The sequence below is a fragment of the Arachis hypogaea genome, chromosome 12 (assembly GCF_003086295.3).
Source record: "Arachis hypogaea cultivar Tifrunner chromosome 12, arahy.Tifrunner.gnm2.J5K5, whole genome shotgun sequence".
Lineage (NCBI taxonomy): Eukaryota > Viridiplantae > Streptophyta > Magnoliopsida > Fabales > Fabaceae > Arachis > Arachis hypogaea.
This window is the reverse complement of record NC_092047.1, coordinates 117,841,061-117,858,551: the sequence shown is the minus strand read 5'-3', so window position 1 is coordinate 117,858,551 and position 17,491 is coordinate 117,841,061. Positions and strand designations below refer to the sequence as shown.

The window sequence follows — 17,491 nt, the reverse complement described above, 5'->3', positions numbered from 1 at the left end:
CATTAAAACAGCCACATTTATTTTTGTTATTAAAACCAAGGCTGAGTGTAAATTGGGCTTAGCACAATACATTTATTTCCGGCCCATGATTAAACCTGCAGCAAAATTATAATCATCAATGTATTGAATAAAAATTCAGATCAAATAATTTTGCAATTAATTAATTTTAATAATGTTTAGTCATCACACATATTAATTTAGAGTTTTCCAAACTCATCAATCTCCCCCTTGATGACAAACAATATTAAAATTGAAATGGAAAGAAATTTAAAATTGAGTAAGAGTACTCCCTTTAAATTTGTATTTCTCCCCCTTTCAAATTGTCACATTGCTCCCCCTTAATATATGCTGTTTTTACCAAGGGAAGCATTAACCTGTAACAATTTTAATCAAGCTTCAAATAACAATGTTATTTAGCATATTTATTACATGATGCTAAATGCTTGATTTATGAGCAGAGTTGGATGATAATCAAAACTCATTTGTTATCAATAATTTGATTTTCTGCTCAAACTTACACATATCAACAGAACACAAACCAGTGTTGTTCAGAAAATTTCCAAATATTTTCCAGTCCAGATATCAGAGCAATGTCATTCAAAATAAGGAAAATATTTTTGAAACACATAATAGCACATCAAAGCATGGCAGATGTTAGATAACACAGTTTAAAGGAACTGCCAAAAATAAATTTTCAAACCAACAAGTTTGTCAAATATGAACCATTAGCCAGGCATCACCATAAATCAAACATCAAATGCAGTTCATATATCAAGGATCATAATAGAACAAATGCATTCTTTGAACAAGGATAGTCATGAATTTTCAATTTGAAAATTTCAACCCTTGTCCCCTGTTTTTCCAGCCCCTGTTTTATTCCAATTTCAATTTTGGAATCTAAATTTCCTCCCCCTTTTGGCATCAAGGGGCATAAAAACCTGCAACAAGAGACATGAGCAATACATAATATTTATAACAAAGCAGTAATTGTTCAGAGTATCATACGGCAGGGAGTATCAAGTCATGCCTTTACAAAAAACAAAAGAAGGATTGAGCCTATTGTTGCCAATATCAAATAAAAGTAGAGGAATAGTCACTAATCATCAGAAACATTGAACTCAGAACCAGAATCATCTTCAGAATCTCCTGTTCCCATTTCATCATCAAAGGTTTGAATCATGAAACCGACCCTTTCATAGCACTTCCTCCAGGCTTTCTCATTTGCATACGCCAGTTTCCGGGCAGCCTTGCTTGACTTAAGCATTAATTTGGACATATTGCGGAATTCACTGAGAGTCTCCCTGATGGATGCCGACACCTTTGAGGGTTCAGGGTGGCTTTCCAAATCGCTTAGAGAGGGTTCGGAGGCAACAGATTTCTTGCTTTTCTTGTTCGAAACTCCTCCTCCTTTAATCTGTGACACTTTGTTCTCAACAGATTCATTAGACAAATCAACCTTAAAATATTCAAATATACATGTAAGAAACATGCCATAAGGAAGATTAGCCTTTTTTGTGCTTCTTACTGCTTCCCACATATGACGTGTCATAATATAAGCAAATGAAATTGGAGTGGAAGTAATAAGAGCAAAGAGGATGATAGAGTCAGAAACTGTTACTCTATGATGAGAACCACTTTGAGGAGTGATGATATGAGTGATGATACGGTGTAACAGAGAGTTCTCTGGGCCGAGGGATTTGTGAGTTGGGATTAATCCATCAAGCCCGGACAGGTTGGCACAGATGTGTTGCATTACAGTTTGTTGAGTAACTCCCACTTGATCATCCCATTTATCAACCATATAAACCTTTGGTCCCTCATCTTCATACCCAAGGGCAGCACCAATGGTTTGAGGAGTGAGGGTTATGTAAACACGCTTGACATAAGAGTGGATTGACCCACCAATCAGGCGCATGTTTGCATAAAATTCCCGGACCAGCCCCGGGTATACCAATTTCTGAATGTGAGTCAGAGGAGTCCATTTCAGAGCATCAAACAAAGACGAAAAGTTCATTCCTTTGGTGGCAAGATTTGGAAGGTTCACCAAGTAAGAGGGGCAGAGATTGCGCTGCAGAAGAACGTCTTTGTGAAATTCATAGAAGGCACATGAGTGGAAGCGGGAAGGATCAAAATGTGAATGAGTTTTGTGGAATTTGTTTTTGAACTCTAGAGATTCCAGATTGGGAGGTTCGCTTGTGTCATGCAGAGTAAAGGTTTTCTGTTTCTTGTGAGAGCTTTTCGCATGAGAGGTAGATCTTTTTGGTGGTGATGGAGGTGGAGTAGTCTGAGATGCTTCTTCATCTTCTTCAACACTTGGTTGCTTGTTCTTCCCTGTCTTGCCTCTCCCTGAGGTTTTCTGAGCAATAACCTTTCGGCGCATGGTTTCGGTTTTCTTGGAGGGTGGTGACTGAGAAGAGGATGAGGTAGAATGGAGATGGATATGTGTATGGGTTGGAGGTGATGAGAAAGGTGGGTTTTTTGGAATGGGGGTTCGGCTACTTCGCCTAACAGCGGTTTTCTTTTTCATGGTGGATGAATGAGGGGTTGAATATGAAGGGGTGATGGCCGAATGAGAGGAGGATGGAAGGAGGTTAGAGGTGCAATAAATGAGGATTGGAGAGAGATGATGGGAGGTTAATGACCATAATGGCACGGTTATTATCCAAATGGGAGTTTCAAAAAGTGATAAAGAGGGAGTTTTTCCTTGAATCAAGGGATTTAGTTGGAAGGAGAAGATATGATTTGACAACATGTATCTTCCAACTAGATTTGAAAAGACAATCTAAAAAATTTTGTGATTTTATTTTTTCAAGGAAGGAATAACTAACTAAACTGCTATGGTGGGGTCAGAATTTATTAGGTGGGGCCCAGAAGAATTTAAATTTGTGTTGCCTCCCCCTGAACAGAGCTCCTCCATCAAGCTTGCGTTTTTTATCTCGTCCAAACCTACGAGACAAAACTGAACAGAATCAAATATTCACAAATTTTCAATAAAACTTAAATCAAACATTCCCAATCTTTTTCTCAAGGTGCAGAATCTGTCTTCACAGAGGGGTTTTGTAAAAATATCAGCAATTTGGTCTTCTGATTTTACAAATTGAATATCAATAGTACCCTTTTGCACATGTTCCCTAATAAAATGATATTTTATCTCAATGTGCTTAGTTCTTGAGTGCAAAACAGGATTTTTTGAAATATTTATTGCACTCATATTATCACAAAATAGGGGTATACTATTGATTTTTAATTTGTAATCTTCCAATTGTGTTTTTAACCAAATTAATTGAGTGCAACATGCAGATGCGGAAATATATTCTGCTTCAGCGGTGGATAAAGCCACTGTGGCTTGTTTCTTGCTTGACCACATGTTGAGAGAGCTTCTAAGGAAGCAACACATGCCTGACGTGCTTCTTCTATCCACTCTATCTCCCGCATAATCTGCATCACAAAACCCTACTGCACAAAATTCATCAGATTTAGGATACCACAAGCCATAATCACAAGTTCCCTTAATGTATCTAATGATGCGTTTAACAGCCGTAAGATGGGATTCTTTTGGGTGAGATTGAAATCTTGAACATACACCCATACTTTGAACAATATCTGGTCTAGAGGAGGTAAGGTACATGAGTGAACCTATCATTCCTCTATACCTTGTTTCATCCACATCTTGACCATCATCATCCTTTTCAAGTTTTGTGTTGGGATGCATTGGTGTACTCATTGCTTTGGAATTTTCTAGGCCAAACTTTTTGATAAGTTCTTTTGCATACTTTCCTTGGTAAATAAAAGTACCACTAGGAGTTTGTTTAATTTGGAGGCCAAGAAAGAAGGTAAGCTCTCCCATTAAACTCATTTCAAACTCACTAGTCATGAGTTTTCCAAACTCTTCACACAAGGAAATGTTGGCCGATCCAAATACAATGTCATCAACATAAACTTGAACAAGAAGTATGTCATCATTAGATGCTTTAATAAATAAAGTAGTGTCGGTGGTACCCCTTTGAAATTGATTTTCCAACAAGAAGGCACTAAGCCTTTCATACCAAGCTCTTGGAGCTTGTCTAAGCCCATAAAGAGCCTTAGATAATTTAAGAACATGATTTGGAAACTCTTTATGTTCAAAACCGGGGGGTTGTGCCACATACACTTCTCTATCAATAAAGCCATTAAGGAAAGCACACTTAACATCCATTTGAAACATTTTGAAACCTTTATGGGCGGCATAGGCAAGAAGCAACCGAATTGCTTCCATTCTAGCTACCGGAGCAAAAGACTCATCAAAATCTATACCCTCTTCTTGATCGTAACCTTGGGCCACTAATCTAGCCTTGTTACGAACAACTTGTCCATCCTCACCAAGTTTATTTTTAAATACCCACTTAGTACCAGTAACTTTCTTACCATCCGGATGAGGTACTAGTGTCCAAACCTCATTCTTGTCGAATTGAGCCAGCTCCTCTTGCATAGCCTTGACCCATGATGGATCTTCAAGAGCTTGTTTGACATTGTTGGGCTCCATTTGTGACAAGAGAGCAAAGTTGCTTGGTTCGGTTTGCCTTTTGGTAGAGGATCTTGTTGTTACACCATGAGAGGGATCACCAATGATGAAGTCATGAGGATAACCCCTCATAGACTTCCATTCTCTAGGTTTTCGGCCAGGTGTTGAACTTTGATGAACTTCTGATGGTCTCACTGTTTCAGTTTCTCGTGTCTGCTCAGGAGATAAATTGGAAGTTTCTCCTACAATCTGACGAGACAAAACCGGGCTGACAGATTCTTCAATTTGAACAGATTTGGGATTTTCTTTACTTGTTCCAGCCTCTTCACAATCTGAATCAATATCCTTCACAATACTGGGAATTAAGTTAGAATCACAAAAGGTAACATGTATGGATTCCTCTATTGTCCTATGCTCTTTGAGATAAACTCTATAGGCCTTGCTTGTGGTGGAATATCCAACAAACATTCCTTCATAGGATTTTGGATCAAACTTTCCAAGGTTTTCTTTATTATTAAGCACAAAACATTTGCATCCAAAAACATGAAAATACTTAAGATTTGGAGGGGTTCCTTTCCATAGCTCATAAGGTGTTTTCTTTAACCCTTTTCTAATGATTGTTCTATTCAAAATATAACATGCTGTGTTCACAGCTTCAGCCCATAAGAATTTAGGAATTTCACTCTCACACAACATAGCCCTAGTCATTTCTTGAAGGCTTCTATTCCTTCTTTCAACCACTCCATTTTGTTGGGGGGTTCTAGGACATGAAAAATTGTGAGAGATCCCTAAGTCATTACAGAATTTTTCAAAATCTTGATTTTCAAATTCTCTTCCATGATCACTTCTTAAATGGGCAATTTTCAAATCCTTTTCATTTTGAATTTTCTTACAAAGGGTGGAAAAAGCATAAAAGGCATCATTCTTATGAGCAAGGAAAAGTACCCAACCAAATCTAGAGTAATCATCTACCACCACAAGACCATAATGTTTACCTCCTAAACTTTGAGTTCTAGTAGGACCAAAAAGATCAATATGTAACATTTCCAATGGCCGTTTGGTTGATATTCCATCTTTTGATTTAAAAGAGGATTTTACTTGTTTGCCCAATTGACAAGCGTCACAAGTAAGATCCTTATCAAACTTGATGTTTGGAATCCCTCTAACCAAATTTCTTTTAACTAGCTTAGAGATTTGATACATGCTAGCATGTCCCAACTTTCTATGCCAAAGCCATTTTTCAGATTCAAAAGATGTGAAGCATGTTACATTTTGTTCCTTTAAATCCTCAAGAGTTAATCCATACACATTGTTGCATCTTTTAGCTTCAAAAAGAACATTCCCAGTTTTTTCACACACAACTAAACAAACAGATTTCTTAAAAATAACTTCAAAACCCAAATCACAAAGTTGACTAACACTAAGCAAATTATGTTTCAAGCCATGTACAAGGAGAACATCATTTATACAAGAAGAAAAGTTTTTACCAACTTTCCCAACAGCCACAATTTTTCCTTTTGCATCATCACCGAAAGTGACAAGTCCTCCATCATAGTCATCAAGCTTTATGAAGAAGGTTGCCTTTCCGGTCATATGCCTAGAGCATCCGCTGTCCATATACCACACATTTTCTTTCCTTTGGGATGCTAGGCACACCTACAAAACAATGCTTAAGTAACCTTAGGTATCCAAATCTTTTTGGATCCTTTTACGTTAAACCATCTTCTATGTCCTAAGCCATTGTAATCAAAAACAATTTTATAAACCTTGTTACCAACCATTCTTTCACCGAAAAAGCATTGAATGGGAAAGTGTCCATTCCGATTGCATAGTCTACAAAATCTTGGAGTTGCCTTTTTGTTAAAGTAGGTGGGATCTTGAAATCTTATGTCATTAGAAGATGAAGCAATATTTTCAAAATGTGAATTTTCAGATTTATGAAACCCCAACCCAGCCTTATCATAAAGAGGTTTTTGACTAGCCAAGATGTGATTTAAACTTTCAGAACTTTGTGTAAATTTGGCTAAGTCTTCCTCAAGTCTTTTAACCTTTTTAAGCAACTCTTCATTTTGTTTAAAACAGTCCACATATGCAAGAACACAATGGTTACTTTCACAGCTCCTAACTTGGGCTCTTAACTGCTTATTTTCTTCAACAAGATCACAAGCAGTTTCGGCCTCTCTCACTTTTTCTTTTAGAAAACTGTTTTCGGCCTTAAGAATGGTAATTTGCTGTTCAAGTTCTTGATTTTCCAGCAGAAAACATCTTATTTTTTCAGAAAGGTGGTCTATCATAAGATGGAGATCTTCAGTGTTAGGGTTATGAAAGACTACCTGATCTATGTGGTCTGCCATGAGACATGTTTGTGACTTGGTCTCGGTTTCTTCATCATCATCATCAGAATCATTCTCCAAGTCTTCCCATGTGGCCATCAGTCCTTTCTTCTTTCCTCTTTTTGGCTTTTCCTCCTTCTTCAGCTTGGGACAATCAGATTTGAAATGCCCCATTTCCTTGCAATTGTAGCAAGTTACCTTGCTGAGGTCTTTCTTCACTTTCCTTGTGCTGCTGCCTTTGCCTCTGAGCTTAGCCATTTTCCTGAATTTTTTTGCAAATAAAACAAACTCATTTTCAGAAGAGTTATCACTGGATTCATCATCCAGGGGGTTAGTCACAGAAGAAAATGCAATTCCTTTCTTTTTTGTATCTTTTTTCAAATAGGTATTTTCAAAAGCAAGAAGATTTCCTCTCAAATCATCAAGTGTTATGGAGTCTAGGCTACTACTCTCAGAAATAATTAAAGCTTTAGTCTCCCACTCTTTTGTGAGACATCTCAACACTCTTCTCACTAGCACAGAATCAGAATGTGTAATTCCCAGAGCATCTAAGCCAACAATGATAGCATTGAAACGTTCAAAGAGTTCATCAATGGACTCTCCTTCCTTCATTGCAAACGTTTCATATTCTCTGTTTAGCATATCTGCCCGAGTCTTCTTGACAATGGTGGTTCCTTCATGGGTGATTTGCAATTTGTCCCAGATTTCCTTTGCCGTTGTGCATCTTGATACCCGTCGGTACTCCTCAAAGCTGATAGCACAATTGAGCAGATTTATTGCCTTGGCATTTAACTCCACCTTCTTCCTATCTTCCTCGGTCCATCTTGCTTCTGGTTTGATAGAAACAACTCCTTCTGCACTTGTGGTAGTTGGAAATTTAGGCCCTTCGAGGATAATCTTCCAAAGTCTGTAATCCACTGCTTGTACGAATATCTTCATCCTCTCCTTCCAATAGGTATAGTTTTTCCCATTGAAAAGAGGGGGTCTGTTGCTTGATTGTCCTTCAGTTAGATTATAAGACACCACATTTGCGCCACTGTTTTCTGCCATGAGGATCTTTACTCCAAGCTGCAAAGCTTGATCTCTTTGAGACCAAGCTCTGATACCAATTGATGGTTTCAGTGGCTAAGAGAAGGGGGGGGTTGAATCTTAGCCCCTTTTTCGCTTGCTAACACTTGCTGGATTCAGAGGAGACTTTTCTGTTTTTAGCTCGTCCCTAGCCACGAGACATTTTCATTTTGTCTCGTCACTTGGCACGAGACATTTTCGGTTTTTGCTCCTGTGCAATAGAAAACAGAAATGGAGTAGGAGAGGAAGAAAATTACACCAAGATATATCCTGGTTCGGCTGCTAAGTGCAGTGCAGCCTACATCCAGTCTCCATCACAACAATGATGGAATTTCACTATAATCAAACAGATTACAACTTGTAAAGTGCTAACCCAACTTACAAGGGGATTCCCACAGAATCATGAAACACAACACAGATGTACAAAGGAACTCTAAGACATCTATGGCTTTTTCTTTTAATTTTGCACTCTCTGCCTTTTTCCGCTCTATGGCTTTTTCATTACAAACCTCACTGTTTGCCTTTTACCATGAGACTCAAGACATGACAAAATTAAACAGAAAAATACAAAATAGAATACATTGAAGGAGAAGAACATCTGTAAGCTCAGGTAGCTCTGAGAATCCTGTGCCTTGCACTCTCACTGCTTACTTCTAACTCCTTGCTTCAAACAGTGGCTGTCCACCCTTAATATAGAAGAGGGGAGCCTCCACTTATTGAAGCCAAAACTGAACCAACTTCTTCTTCCTTCAACAAAACCGGTTCGGCCACATAGAGAGAGAAGAGATAACCATGCATTAACCAACATGCAATTACCTCTAGTCCTTTCTTGATCATCACCCTTCATCAATCCGAGCTCTCCATCCTTGGCTTGCTCTCCAAGATGGAATTCTGGCCCTTGATGCTTCATGATGATGATGACTTCATCTGCTTCAATCTCTGCCTTCAACCATCACTTCGCCACTCTAGCTACTTCCTGTGGTGGTTGAGCAGAATCGAAGACAAGCCATGCTTCAAGAATCTCCTCCAGCTGGCCGAATCTTCTTCTTCCATTTTGAGCATGAAAGACTCAAGATAACCTCACCAAATCTAACCACATTTGGTGAATATCTTAGCCACAGCTCATTTTTATTTTAGTATGTTTTCTTGCCATCATTGTGATGGTCTTTAGGCTTGCTTTCTCTTCATCTCGGTAGCTTACTTTTGCTTCCATGGCTGCCAATATTTTCTGAGTAAAGACCGAAGAGAGAAAGAGTTGTGAGAGAGAAGAAAGAGAAAATATTCAATGGGTTTGAACAATAATCAATGAACAAAGAGAGAGAATGTAAAAGTTAATTCAAGTTTCCCACTTCCCTTTGTTGAGTAGCGTGTAGTGTCATAATAGCTATCAAATCAATCTTCTCTCTTTTTCTTATGTTTCCAATGTATTAATTAAATTTGAAATCCTTCAAAATAATGAAGTGGAATCCGTTGGAAGCATTTAGGCATTTCATTTGCTTCATGGATTCGAATAAGGCATGGAAACATTCATCAACATTGGGCTTGGTAGCAACAATATTTGATCTTGGCCCATTAATAACATTTGCTTTCCTGATAAAATTTGGAACATGCATAAAGCAAGTGGAAAGCATGTAACCCACTTGGGCTTAGATCAGAAAATTATTTGGGCCCAAGTAACATTAAAACAGCCACATTTATTTTTGTTATTAAAACCAAGGCTGAGTGTAAATTGGGCTTAGCACAATACATTTATTTCCGGCCCATGATTAAACCTGCAGCAAAATTATAATCATCAATGTATTGAATAAAAATTCAGATCAAATAATTTTGCAATTAATTAATTTTAATAATGTTTAGTCATCACACATATTAATTTAGAGTTTTCCAAACTCATCAATTCCTAGACAGGCTTCATTAGTAAAGATGAACATGTTTAATAGTAGGTAAGGTTAATATTTCTGTGAAAATATTTAGTAACCAAAATATATTAATAAAAAATAATCAAAATTTGCTTTATTTAATATTTGTTAATTATTAAATAAGGTAAATTGACTAAATTTTTTTTTTTTGTCTTCTTAACATTACTGATATATAGCTTTAAATACACTTTAGAGAAATAATAAGTATTCTCATATTCACATCTTTTAAGCCACTAAGAGCAAATTAATAGTAAAGGATCTGGATAATTTTTGAGTTCATAGATTTTTTATCATCATGTTATTGATGTTTTATAAAATTATTCTCTCTTGTCTTCTATTAAATATTAAGAGAAATATTAGATCATCAGCAAATTTTTCTTTATTTTTACTTTGCATTTGAATCATCATTAGCCGATTTTCCATTTTTCTTTCACTAAAAATGTCAATCCCCTGACATTCTCCAAATATTAATAAGCAAAATATCTATGAAGTACGGGCACTTCGTTGAATTATCGTGTTCACGTGTCAGACATATTTTGGACACGACACTCACTTTTACTAACACTCGTCCGACACGTGTATCTGTTGTGTCCAACCGTGTCTTAATAAAAAATAAAAAATTCTTCTCCGGATACGCCTGGACACACCTAAATACCATCACGGATCCGCGTATCCAGTCTTATTCTTACCATATATTCTTAAAATAAATTTAGATACAGTATATATTATTATTTATTAAAACAAAAAATATTTTAAATACTTGATATAATTAAAATAAGACATTAAAAATAATTAAAAATTTTAATTTATATTTTAATATCAATAAAATATCAAAATATCATTACAATTTATCTAAAAAATACTTTATATTTTATATATATGCATGTCCCCGTGTCATATAAGATTTTAAAATTCGCGTGTCGGCGTGTCCCATGTCGTGTCGTGTCCCATGTCCGTGTCAGTTTCCATGCATCATAAATAATATGAAGTTTATTAGGTATCTTATTATTATTGAATAGAAAAGAAAAATATTTTTTATGAAAAGTTTTTTATTTATTATTAAAATTTAATTTTGATGTAGTGTCAGTGTAAAATCGTTTTACACGTGAATCCAAGCATATAACATCACATTAATAACATTGACTACGTTAATGATTACACAACTGTATAAAACATTTCACATTGTAAGTCCATCAAAACTAAACTCTTATTATTAATCATTAATCAAATTTGTCATATGCCCAAAAACAAAAAATATAACTGAAATTCTCACTTCTATACATACATTCCTCCTGAATGTGTAGACTGACTTTTAAAATATAAATTAAAAGTTCTTCTCTCCAAACCTACTTATTCAGAAACCAGCATCACATTAGAGAATAATAATAAATAATATTATAAAGAAGACAACACTACAAGGGCCAGCCTGGACATCAAACCCACCATCATATGCATTTGAAGAGTTAAATCATAATATATTATTATTATTATAATACCAAAAGAGAAAGAAAAAATATTATATGGTACTAGATACAAGGTAATATCTAAGATGTTAGATGCATCAAATTGAGTTTAGCATATCATGCATAGTTGCATACATACATAGATCAACCTACATGGTGATAGCCAATGAGAGAAGGTGTGAACAGTGTAGTTATCACAAAATCTAGAGGCATAGACACATTATACATTGGCTGTTATGGGGTGTCAGTGTACCTGGCCACACACATATACAGCTACACTCTGTTCAAATTCATTGTTTTTTTTTTTTTTTTTGTCAGAAAACTTCATTGTTGGTGTCTTTCTAAGTTCTAACAATCATGGTCACACCCTGTCTAAAACCCTAAATCCTGTCTTGTCAACACGTGTGTTCACAAATGTTCATGTAGTAGTGTTTTGAATTTTGTTCTATGCTTATTTTTCTTGTTATCAATCATTTCATTGAAATGCTTTTCATGGCTAAATACTAAATTGTCAATCCAATATTTTAATGTAAAATTAGTGAGACTTTTAATTTTATTTTTTGGCATCTATATAAACATAATTTGTTAGTCAATTATCTTTTTATCCCCCTAAAATACTTAAATTTTACAACCACTTCTATTGAAATTAATTATAAAAAGAATTGATACATAATTCTTTCATTTTTCACCCTCCTATTACCAAAAGAAAGAGAGACTAATACCTTTCTGAACATAATTTGACTTGTTCTGCAAATTGTCAATATAATATATTTGTAAACTACTAATACACTAAAAAACAAATTCTTCCGGTAGTTACAACCAAACTTTTTTGTGATTAAACATCAAAACCTATTTTTAATCATGAGAAAGAGTTGCATGTAAATTGATATAACTAAATTCAAAGCTAAACTAGTGTTCTAATGTGTAAAATCCAAGGATCATAGCATAACCAATAGACCAGAACCATTTCTGTCAGGAAACAACCAAAGAATAGATATTTGGAAAGGTGAAATTGGAGTCACAGTTGGAGACAGACAAATCGTGTAGGGAACTACAAAATACAAATGCAACAAAAGCCAAATTCACAAGAGTAGTATTTTGCCAACTACATGTTAATTAGATGCCAAAAGTTTGAGCTCACTTGAAAAAAAGGAAGGGAAAATTACAGATACATTTACAAGATACCCTTTTCCCTAAAAAGGATTAGTCCAAAAACAAGGCAACTGCCACATTACAGAACTCATTCAATGAGCCTTTTTTTTTTTTCTCTTGTTAATCTTAGATCATAAAAAGTTAAAAGCACCCCTTTTAAGTAGTTAAGACTAATTAGAGTAATAACCTCACTTGATACAATTTACAATAGGATTATGCTGGAATCTCAGTTACTGCAAGGGCAAGAGTTTCTGGCACATTCATCATGGTCATGGATGATGGTTCAGCCACTGAACCAACCACTGGTACAACATCATAAGACTGCAACAATTGAGTGTAGTGAAACTCAATTTGGAGCCTATGGTGAAGTGGGGTTGATGAGATTAAACCTTTCTTGACATCTGCTTGCAACTCTCTAATAGGTATTGCTGCCAAGAAGCTTTTGATGTACTCTTTGCAGGCTTCTTTCCCTCGGCAAACAGCCTCTTCTTCAGGTTCAGACTTCGATTGTTCTTCCGTATCCACGGCAGAATCAACCTCTTTACCATTGATTTGCTGGATCTGCTTGTCATTGTTGTCTAATACTTCAGCTACAGTTTGAAGGTCAGAGGATGTTTTTTCATCTGAGGACTGCACATCATCTTGCACCTTGTATATTGTTGTGTTGCTGTCGAATTTCAAGATATATGCCTGATTGCATCCTTCATAAAGCCGCTCTCCCAATGTGTCAATGATGTAGTATGCATCGGATTCGACTTTGAGGATGAAAAAATGGTCATTCCAACTAATAATGTAAAGTTGCGGTTCACCATTGTTCGCGCACACCTGTGCTGTGTGACTGATCTCATCCCAAATGTTATCAAAAGACATGGCACCATGAAGAAAGTCGAATCTCCCCTCTTCCATTCCCTCTGGATGGAAAAAACCGATAAAGGACTTCTCAGGAACCACAGACAGGGAACGTATTTTGGCTTGAATGACAGTTTCAAGATCGAAATGCTTGTCGGGAAATCGTTCTCTATATGTCTGGTTTTCACACAAATTCCTCCATTCTAATGAGCCTTCTCGAATTAAGCTATCAAACTGGGACTTTATGGGCATGAGATCACGATTGCTTTGGAACCAATCGGCAATGACAGCAACAAGAGCCGTACACGCACTCTCACCTGCTGCGCGTTCGCTACGTTGATCAATAGAAGCAAAGAAGACCTGTGTTTGAAGCTTCATATGACCATCGCGGCTCATTACTTCCTTCTGCTCCCAACTCCCTACAGCAAAGTTGTCATCACCGAATTCGGACACTGATGATCGATTTGCGCATGAATCATCCTCAGTCTTCCGCGACTGCAATACAGAATCAATACTAAATATATCGTTTACCACAAATATGAAATCACTAATAACTAGGCACCAATCAAAAGACCTTAGAATCAAGTTTCATGAAAGCAAGAAAAAAAAAAAGCAAAATACATACCCCAGGTGAAAGGGATTCATCAGAGCTAAGCTGCCGGCGATCAAAATCAATGTCATCACCACCTTCTTCCCCATAGGCCTTCTTTAACAATGGTTCTCCCTTAGATTTAGGAGACCTGAAACTCAACTTCCTCTTCCTCCAAGGCAGTATGCTGCGCCTTGAACTTTGTGATAAGTAAGGCTCCGAGGTGGCTGACACAGATGAATCCTCTATCTGTGAACCCCCAGCATCAGATTTGTGATTGCTGTAGTATATCCAATCTTCATGATTGGCATTTATCCTCATGCTAGAATAGAACGATCCCCCAGCGTTCGCATGAGCTAGCTTTCCATAACTGAATGATTTCCTTGAAGCCTCCTTTACCTCATCCGATTCTCCTTCCTCAAAATCATCAAGGGAATCAGAGTCAAGTGGGTAATTGTACTCACCGTCCTCGCTCCGAGAAGAGAAATTGCCTTCACTCCCCTCTTCCTCGTGGCATGACTTCTTCGCTTTCCTGACCGACACAAACTCGGTCAAAATCTTCACTTTCCTAAGACCAGCTTTGATAGTGGAAAGTTCATCTTTTTCAGCCAAGGTTGTTTCCTCAGACTGAGGCGGGGTTGAGGCGACTGGCACAACCGATTTGGGAACCAGCTCCGAGCTTTCTTGAGCAGCTCTTAGCTCCACTAAGCTAATCGATATCTGCATAGGATCAAGAGCTGTTATGACAAGTACATAACAATCAAAAAGTGTCAATGTTGTGTAGAATTAAATATCACCAATCACAGTGAGTTGAATGAACCAGCATATATCCAAACATGGTAAAAAAATAGTACATGTCATGTAACATAAAAGAAGGGGCAAAAAAGTGACTAAAAAATTTGGCATAAACTAAACATACACTGAGTGAAAGAGAAGGCTCAACAGAACCACCAGAAAGTATGAGTGGAATGTTCAAATCAAAATCCTTTTGATCAACTGCAGATGCAAATTCAGCTAGATTCAAGGATGCTGTTCCAACCACCGGAACCTTTCCCTTTGACCTTTGATTCAACCCCTGCAGCAGAGAACCACGTCAAATTCTATTCACAGGAACAACAATAGAACATACCCTTCTCAATCAAACTAACAGAACCAAAGAAATAAAAATAAAAAATAAAAAAACCCAATAGCCAATATAACCCCACCCTTGGATTAACAAAATGGGGGAGGAAACATCCCAAAATTTGTTACAAAACACGCTAGATTCTAGGGAGAGAGAATAAATACAGAGAAAACCAAAATTATCCATTTTAATTGTTGCAAATCCATGTGCGTATTGTAGATCACAGAGGAATCCAAAAGCTCTGCCATAAACCAGGTAAAAATCGGTTTTTTAATAAGAAATTGGAAAGAGGTGAATGAAAATACTTTGAATTTTGACCAACTTCTAAAACATCTTACGAAAACCCCCAAATTGAAAAACCTCATTTTTTCGCCTCCAGTTTTGACATATGACAAATCCAAAATAAAATCTTCACACAAAATCCAGAGACCCCACAAGAAGAGAAACAAAATTCTGAATTTATGTGAGCCAGAAAGTTACATTGAAGAGAGTGAACCCGATCTCCCAGGGATGAAACACATTGTCCTTGTAAGCAGAGAGGGTACACACGCTCTGAAACTCTTCCTCCCACGAAACGACGTCGTTTTTTCCGTTAACCTCATCTCCCTCCTCCAGAGCCGCCAACTCCACCTCCCTAGTGAAGTTTCTGGCGACGGAGCTGCGGCGTAGCGAGCCAAGTTTCAGTTTTGGACCCTTCCACCTAACTTCGAGTGAAAGCGGCGTTGATGACCCCTTCTGTGAAGCTTCGCGTAGGAGATCGCAGCCGTTGAGAGTCCGTACGAAGAGTTTAACCTCATACTTGCGAGAAACAAGTGGAGGCCATGGCCTCCACTTCATCATCTTCACCACCATCTGTTGCTGCTAGAAAGAGGAAAGAGAAATAAGGTTATTGAAGAATGCAGAGAGAGAAGAGAAGGAAGAAAGTGTTGATCTTTTTGTGCGTGTGTTAGTGTAGTTTGGTTGGGAGTTGGAAATGGAGGAGAATATGAATATGCAGAGTTAATATAATAAGAACAGAGAGAGAGAGAGAGAGATGGGTGGTGTTTGTGTTATGCGTTGAAAGTGTTCGATGAATGGTTTATGTGAATTTCGTGAATAGTGTGAAACCGTGTTGTGTGCGTATGTATGTATGTATGTATGTATGTATGTATGTATGTATGTAATGTAAAATACTAAAATCTAAACTCGAAAGTGTTGCATTGGGAAGCTAACCCCACTCGTGGGTTTGGTTAAGGTTGAGTTCGTTGAATCCAATGTAGACATGTTGACTATTATTATATCTGAGGTGAATATTAATTTCTAGCAGCTATTATGTCTCCCTATGTTTTATACCAAATAGTAATTTAGATATATTCACAAGTAGTTTAGGAAAATATATTAAATTATTTAATAATAAAAATATTATTTATATATATAATTAATTATTATATATTTTATATAAGGTAAAAACTCAGGTGCAATCGACTTCACATGAAGTTGATAATTGAGAGTCGTTAAATAACTGATTTGACTAAATTTTCATCTAGCGGCTTTCAACTATCAACTTCACGTTAAGTCGACTCCACCTGAGTTTTTACCTTTATATAAATAACTAATTTGATGATTTTTTTTATATATAAAGTGTGGTTTAATAATTTTTAATTATTTGTATTAAAATATTTTATGTGAGTTTTTTTACACCTTAAACTTTAGATTTGTTTGATTTATTTTAATTTGATCAAATGAATATAAAAATGGATCAAAGATTTGTTAAATTTTTTATTTAACCCATAATATAAACTGTCTTTGCTTCTCTCCTTTTAATATTTTTATATTTTGTTATTTAAAACATGTACTATATATATAAAGTATAAACTCAACATAAAATTATGTAAGCGATTTTTCTTGTTAATAAAATGCTTTAGTTTGGTTTTTAAATACTAACACAATGATATATCTTTTTAAGAAACCCTAATCTCAATTTATATATGGATATGGTAGACTTGTTCGTTTCTTTGACATCTTTTACTTTAACATTTTGTTTGGATAGATAATGAAAAATAAAATAAAAAAAAAATAAAAAATGAAAAAAAATAATTATTTTGTGTTGTTTGATAAAAAATAAATAAAAAGAAAATTAAAAAAATCTTTTGTTTAGATAAAAAATAAAAAAATATTAAAATAAAAAAAATTACACTAATATCTTTAGATTTTTTAATTTTTTTATTAATCAAAAAATAAATTAGTAATTTTATCCTTATTTACATATTTTGTCTTCATTTTCATCTCATTTAAAAAAAAATTAGTAAATCCCACACTATTTTTTCTTTTATTCTAATTTTTTTTATCCAAACAACAAAAAATTTATATTTTTATTTATTTTCTTTCTTTATATATTTTTTTATATTCCCTTAATCTGAACAATATGTAATAGAACCAATTCTAGAGTCCCTATTTAAGACCATTGTTATATGTCTCTAATTCTCATCACTAAATTGACATATACTTGATAATA

General features: G+C 35.8%; 1 protein-coding gene across 1 annotated transcript; it reads right to left on the bottom strand.

The window, feature by feature from the left end:
* Positions 1 to 12,380: 12,380 nt before the first annotated feature.
* On the bottom strand, positions 12,381 to 16,136 carry LOC112728723 (uncharacterized). The gene is made up of 4 exons (XM_025778993.3): positions 15,478 to 16,136; positions 14,794 to 14,949; positions 13,911 to 14,594; positions 12,381 to 13,780 (listed from the first exon to the last, which is right to left on the bottom strand). The coding sequence occupies exons 1-4, from the start codon at positions 15,847 to 15,849 to the stop codon at positions 12,650 to 12,652; spliced, it is 2,343 nt and encodes a 780-aa protein (XP_025634778.1). The 5' UTR covers positions 15,850 to 16,136; the 3' UTR covers positions 12,381 to 12,649.
* Positions 16,137 to 17,491: the final 1,355 nt, after the last annotated feature.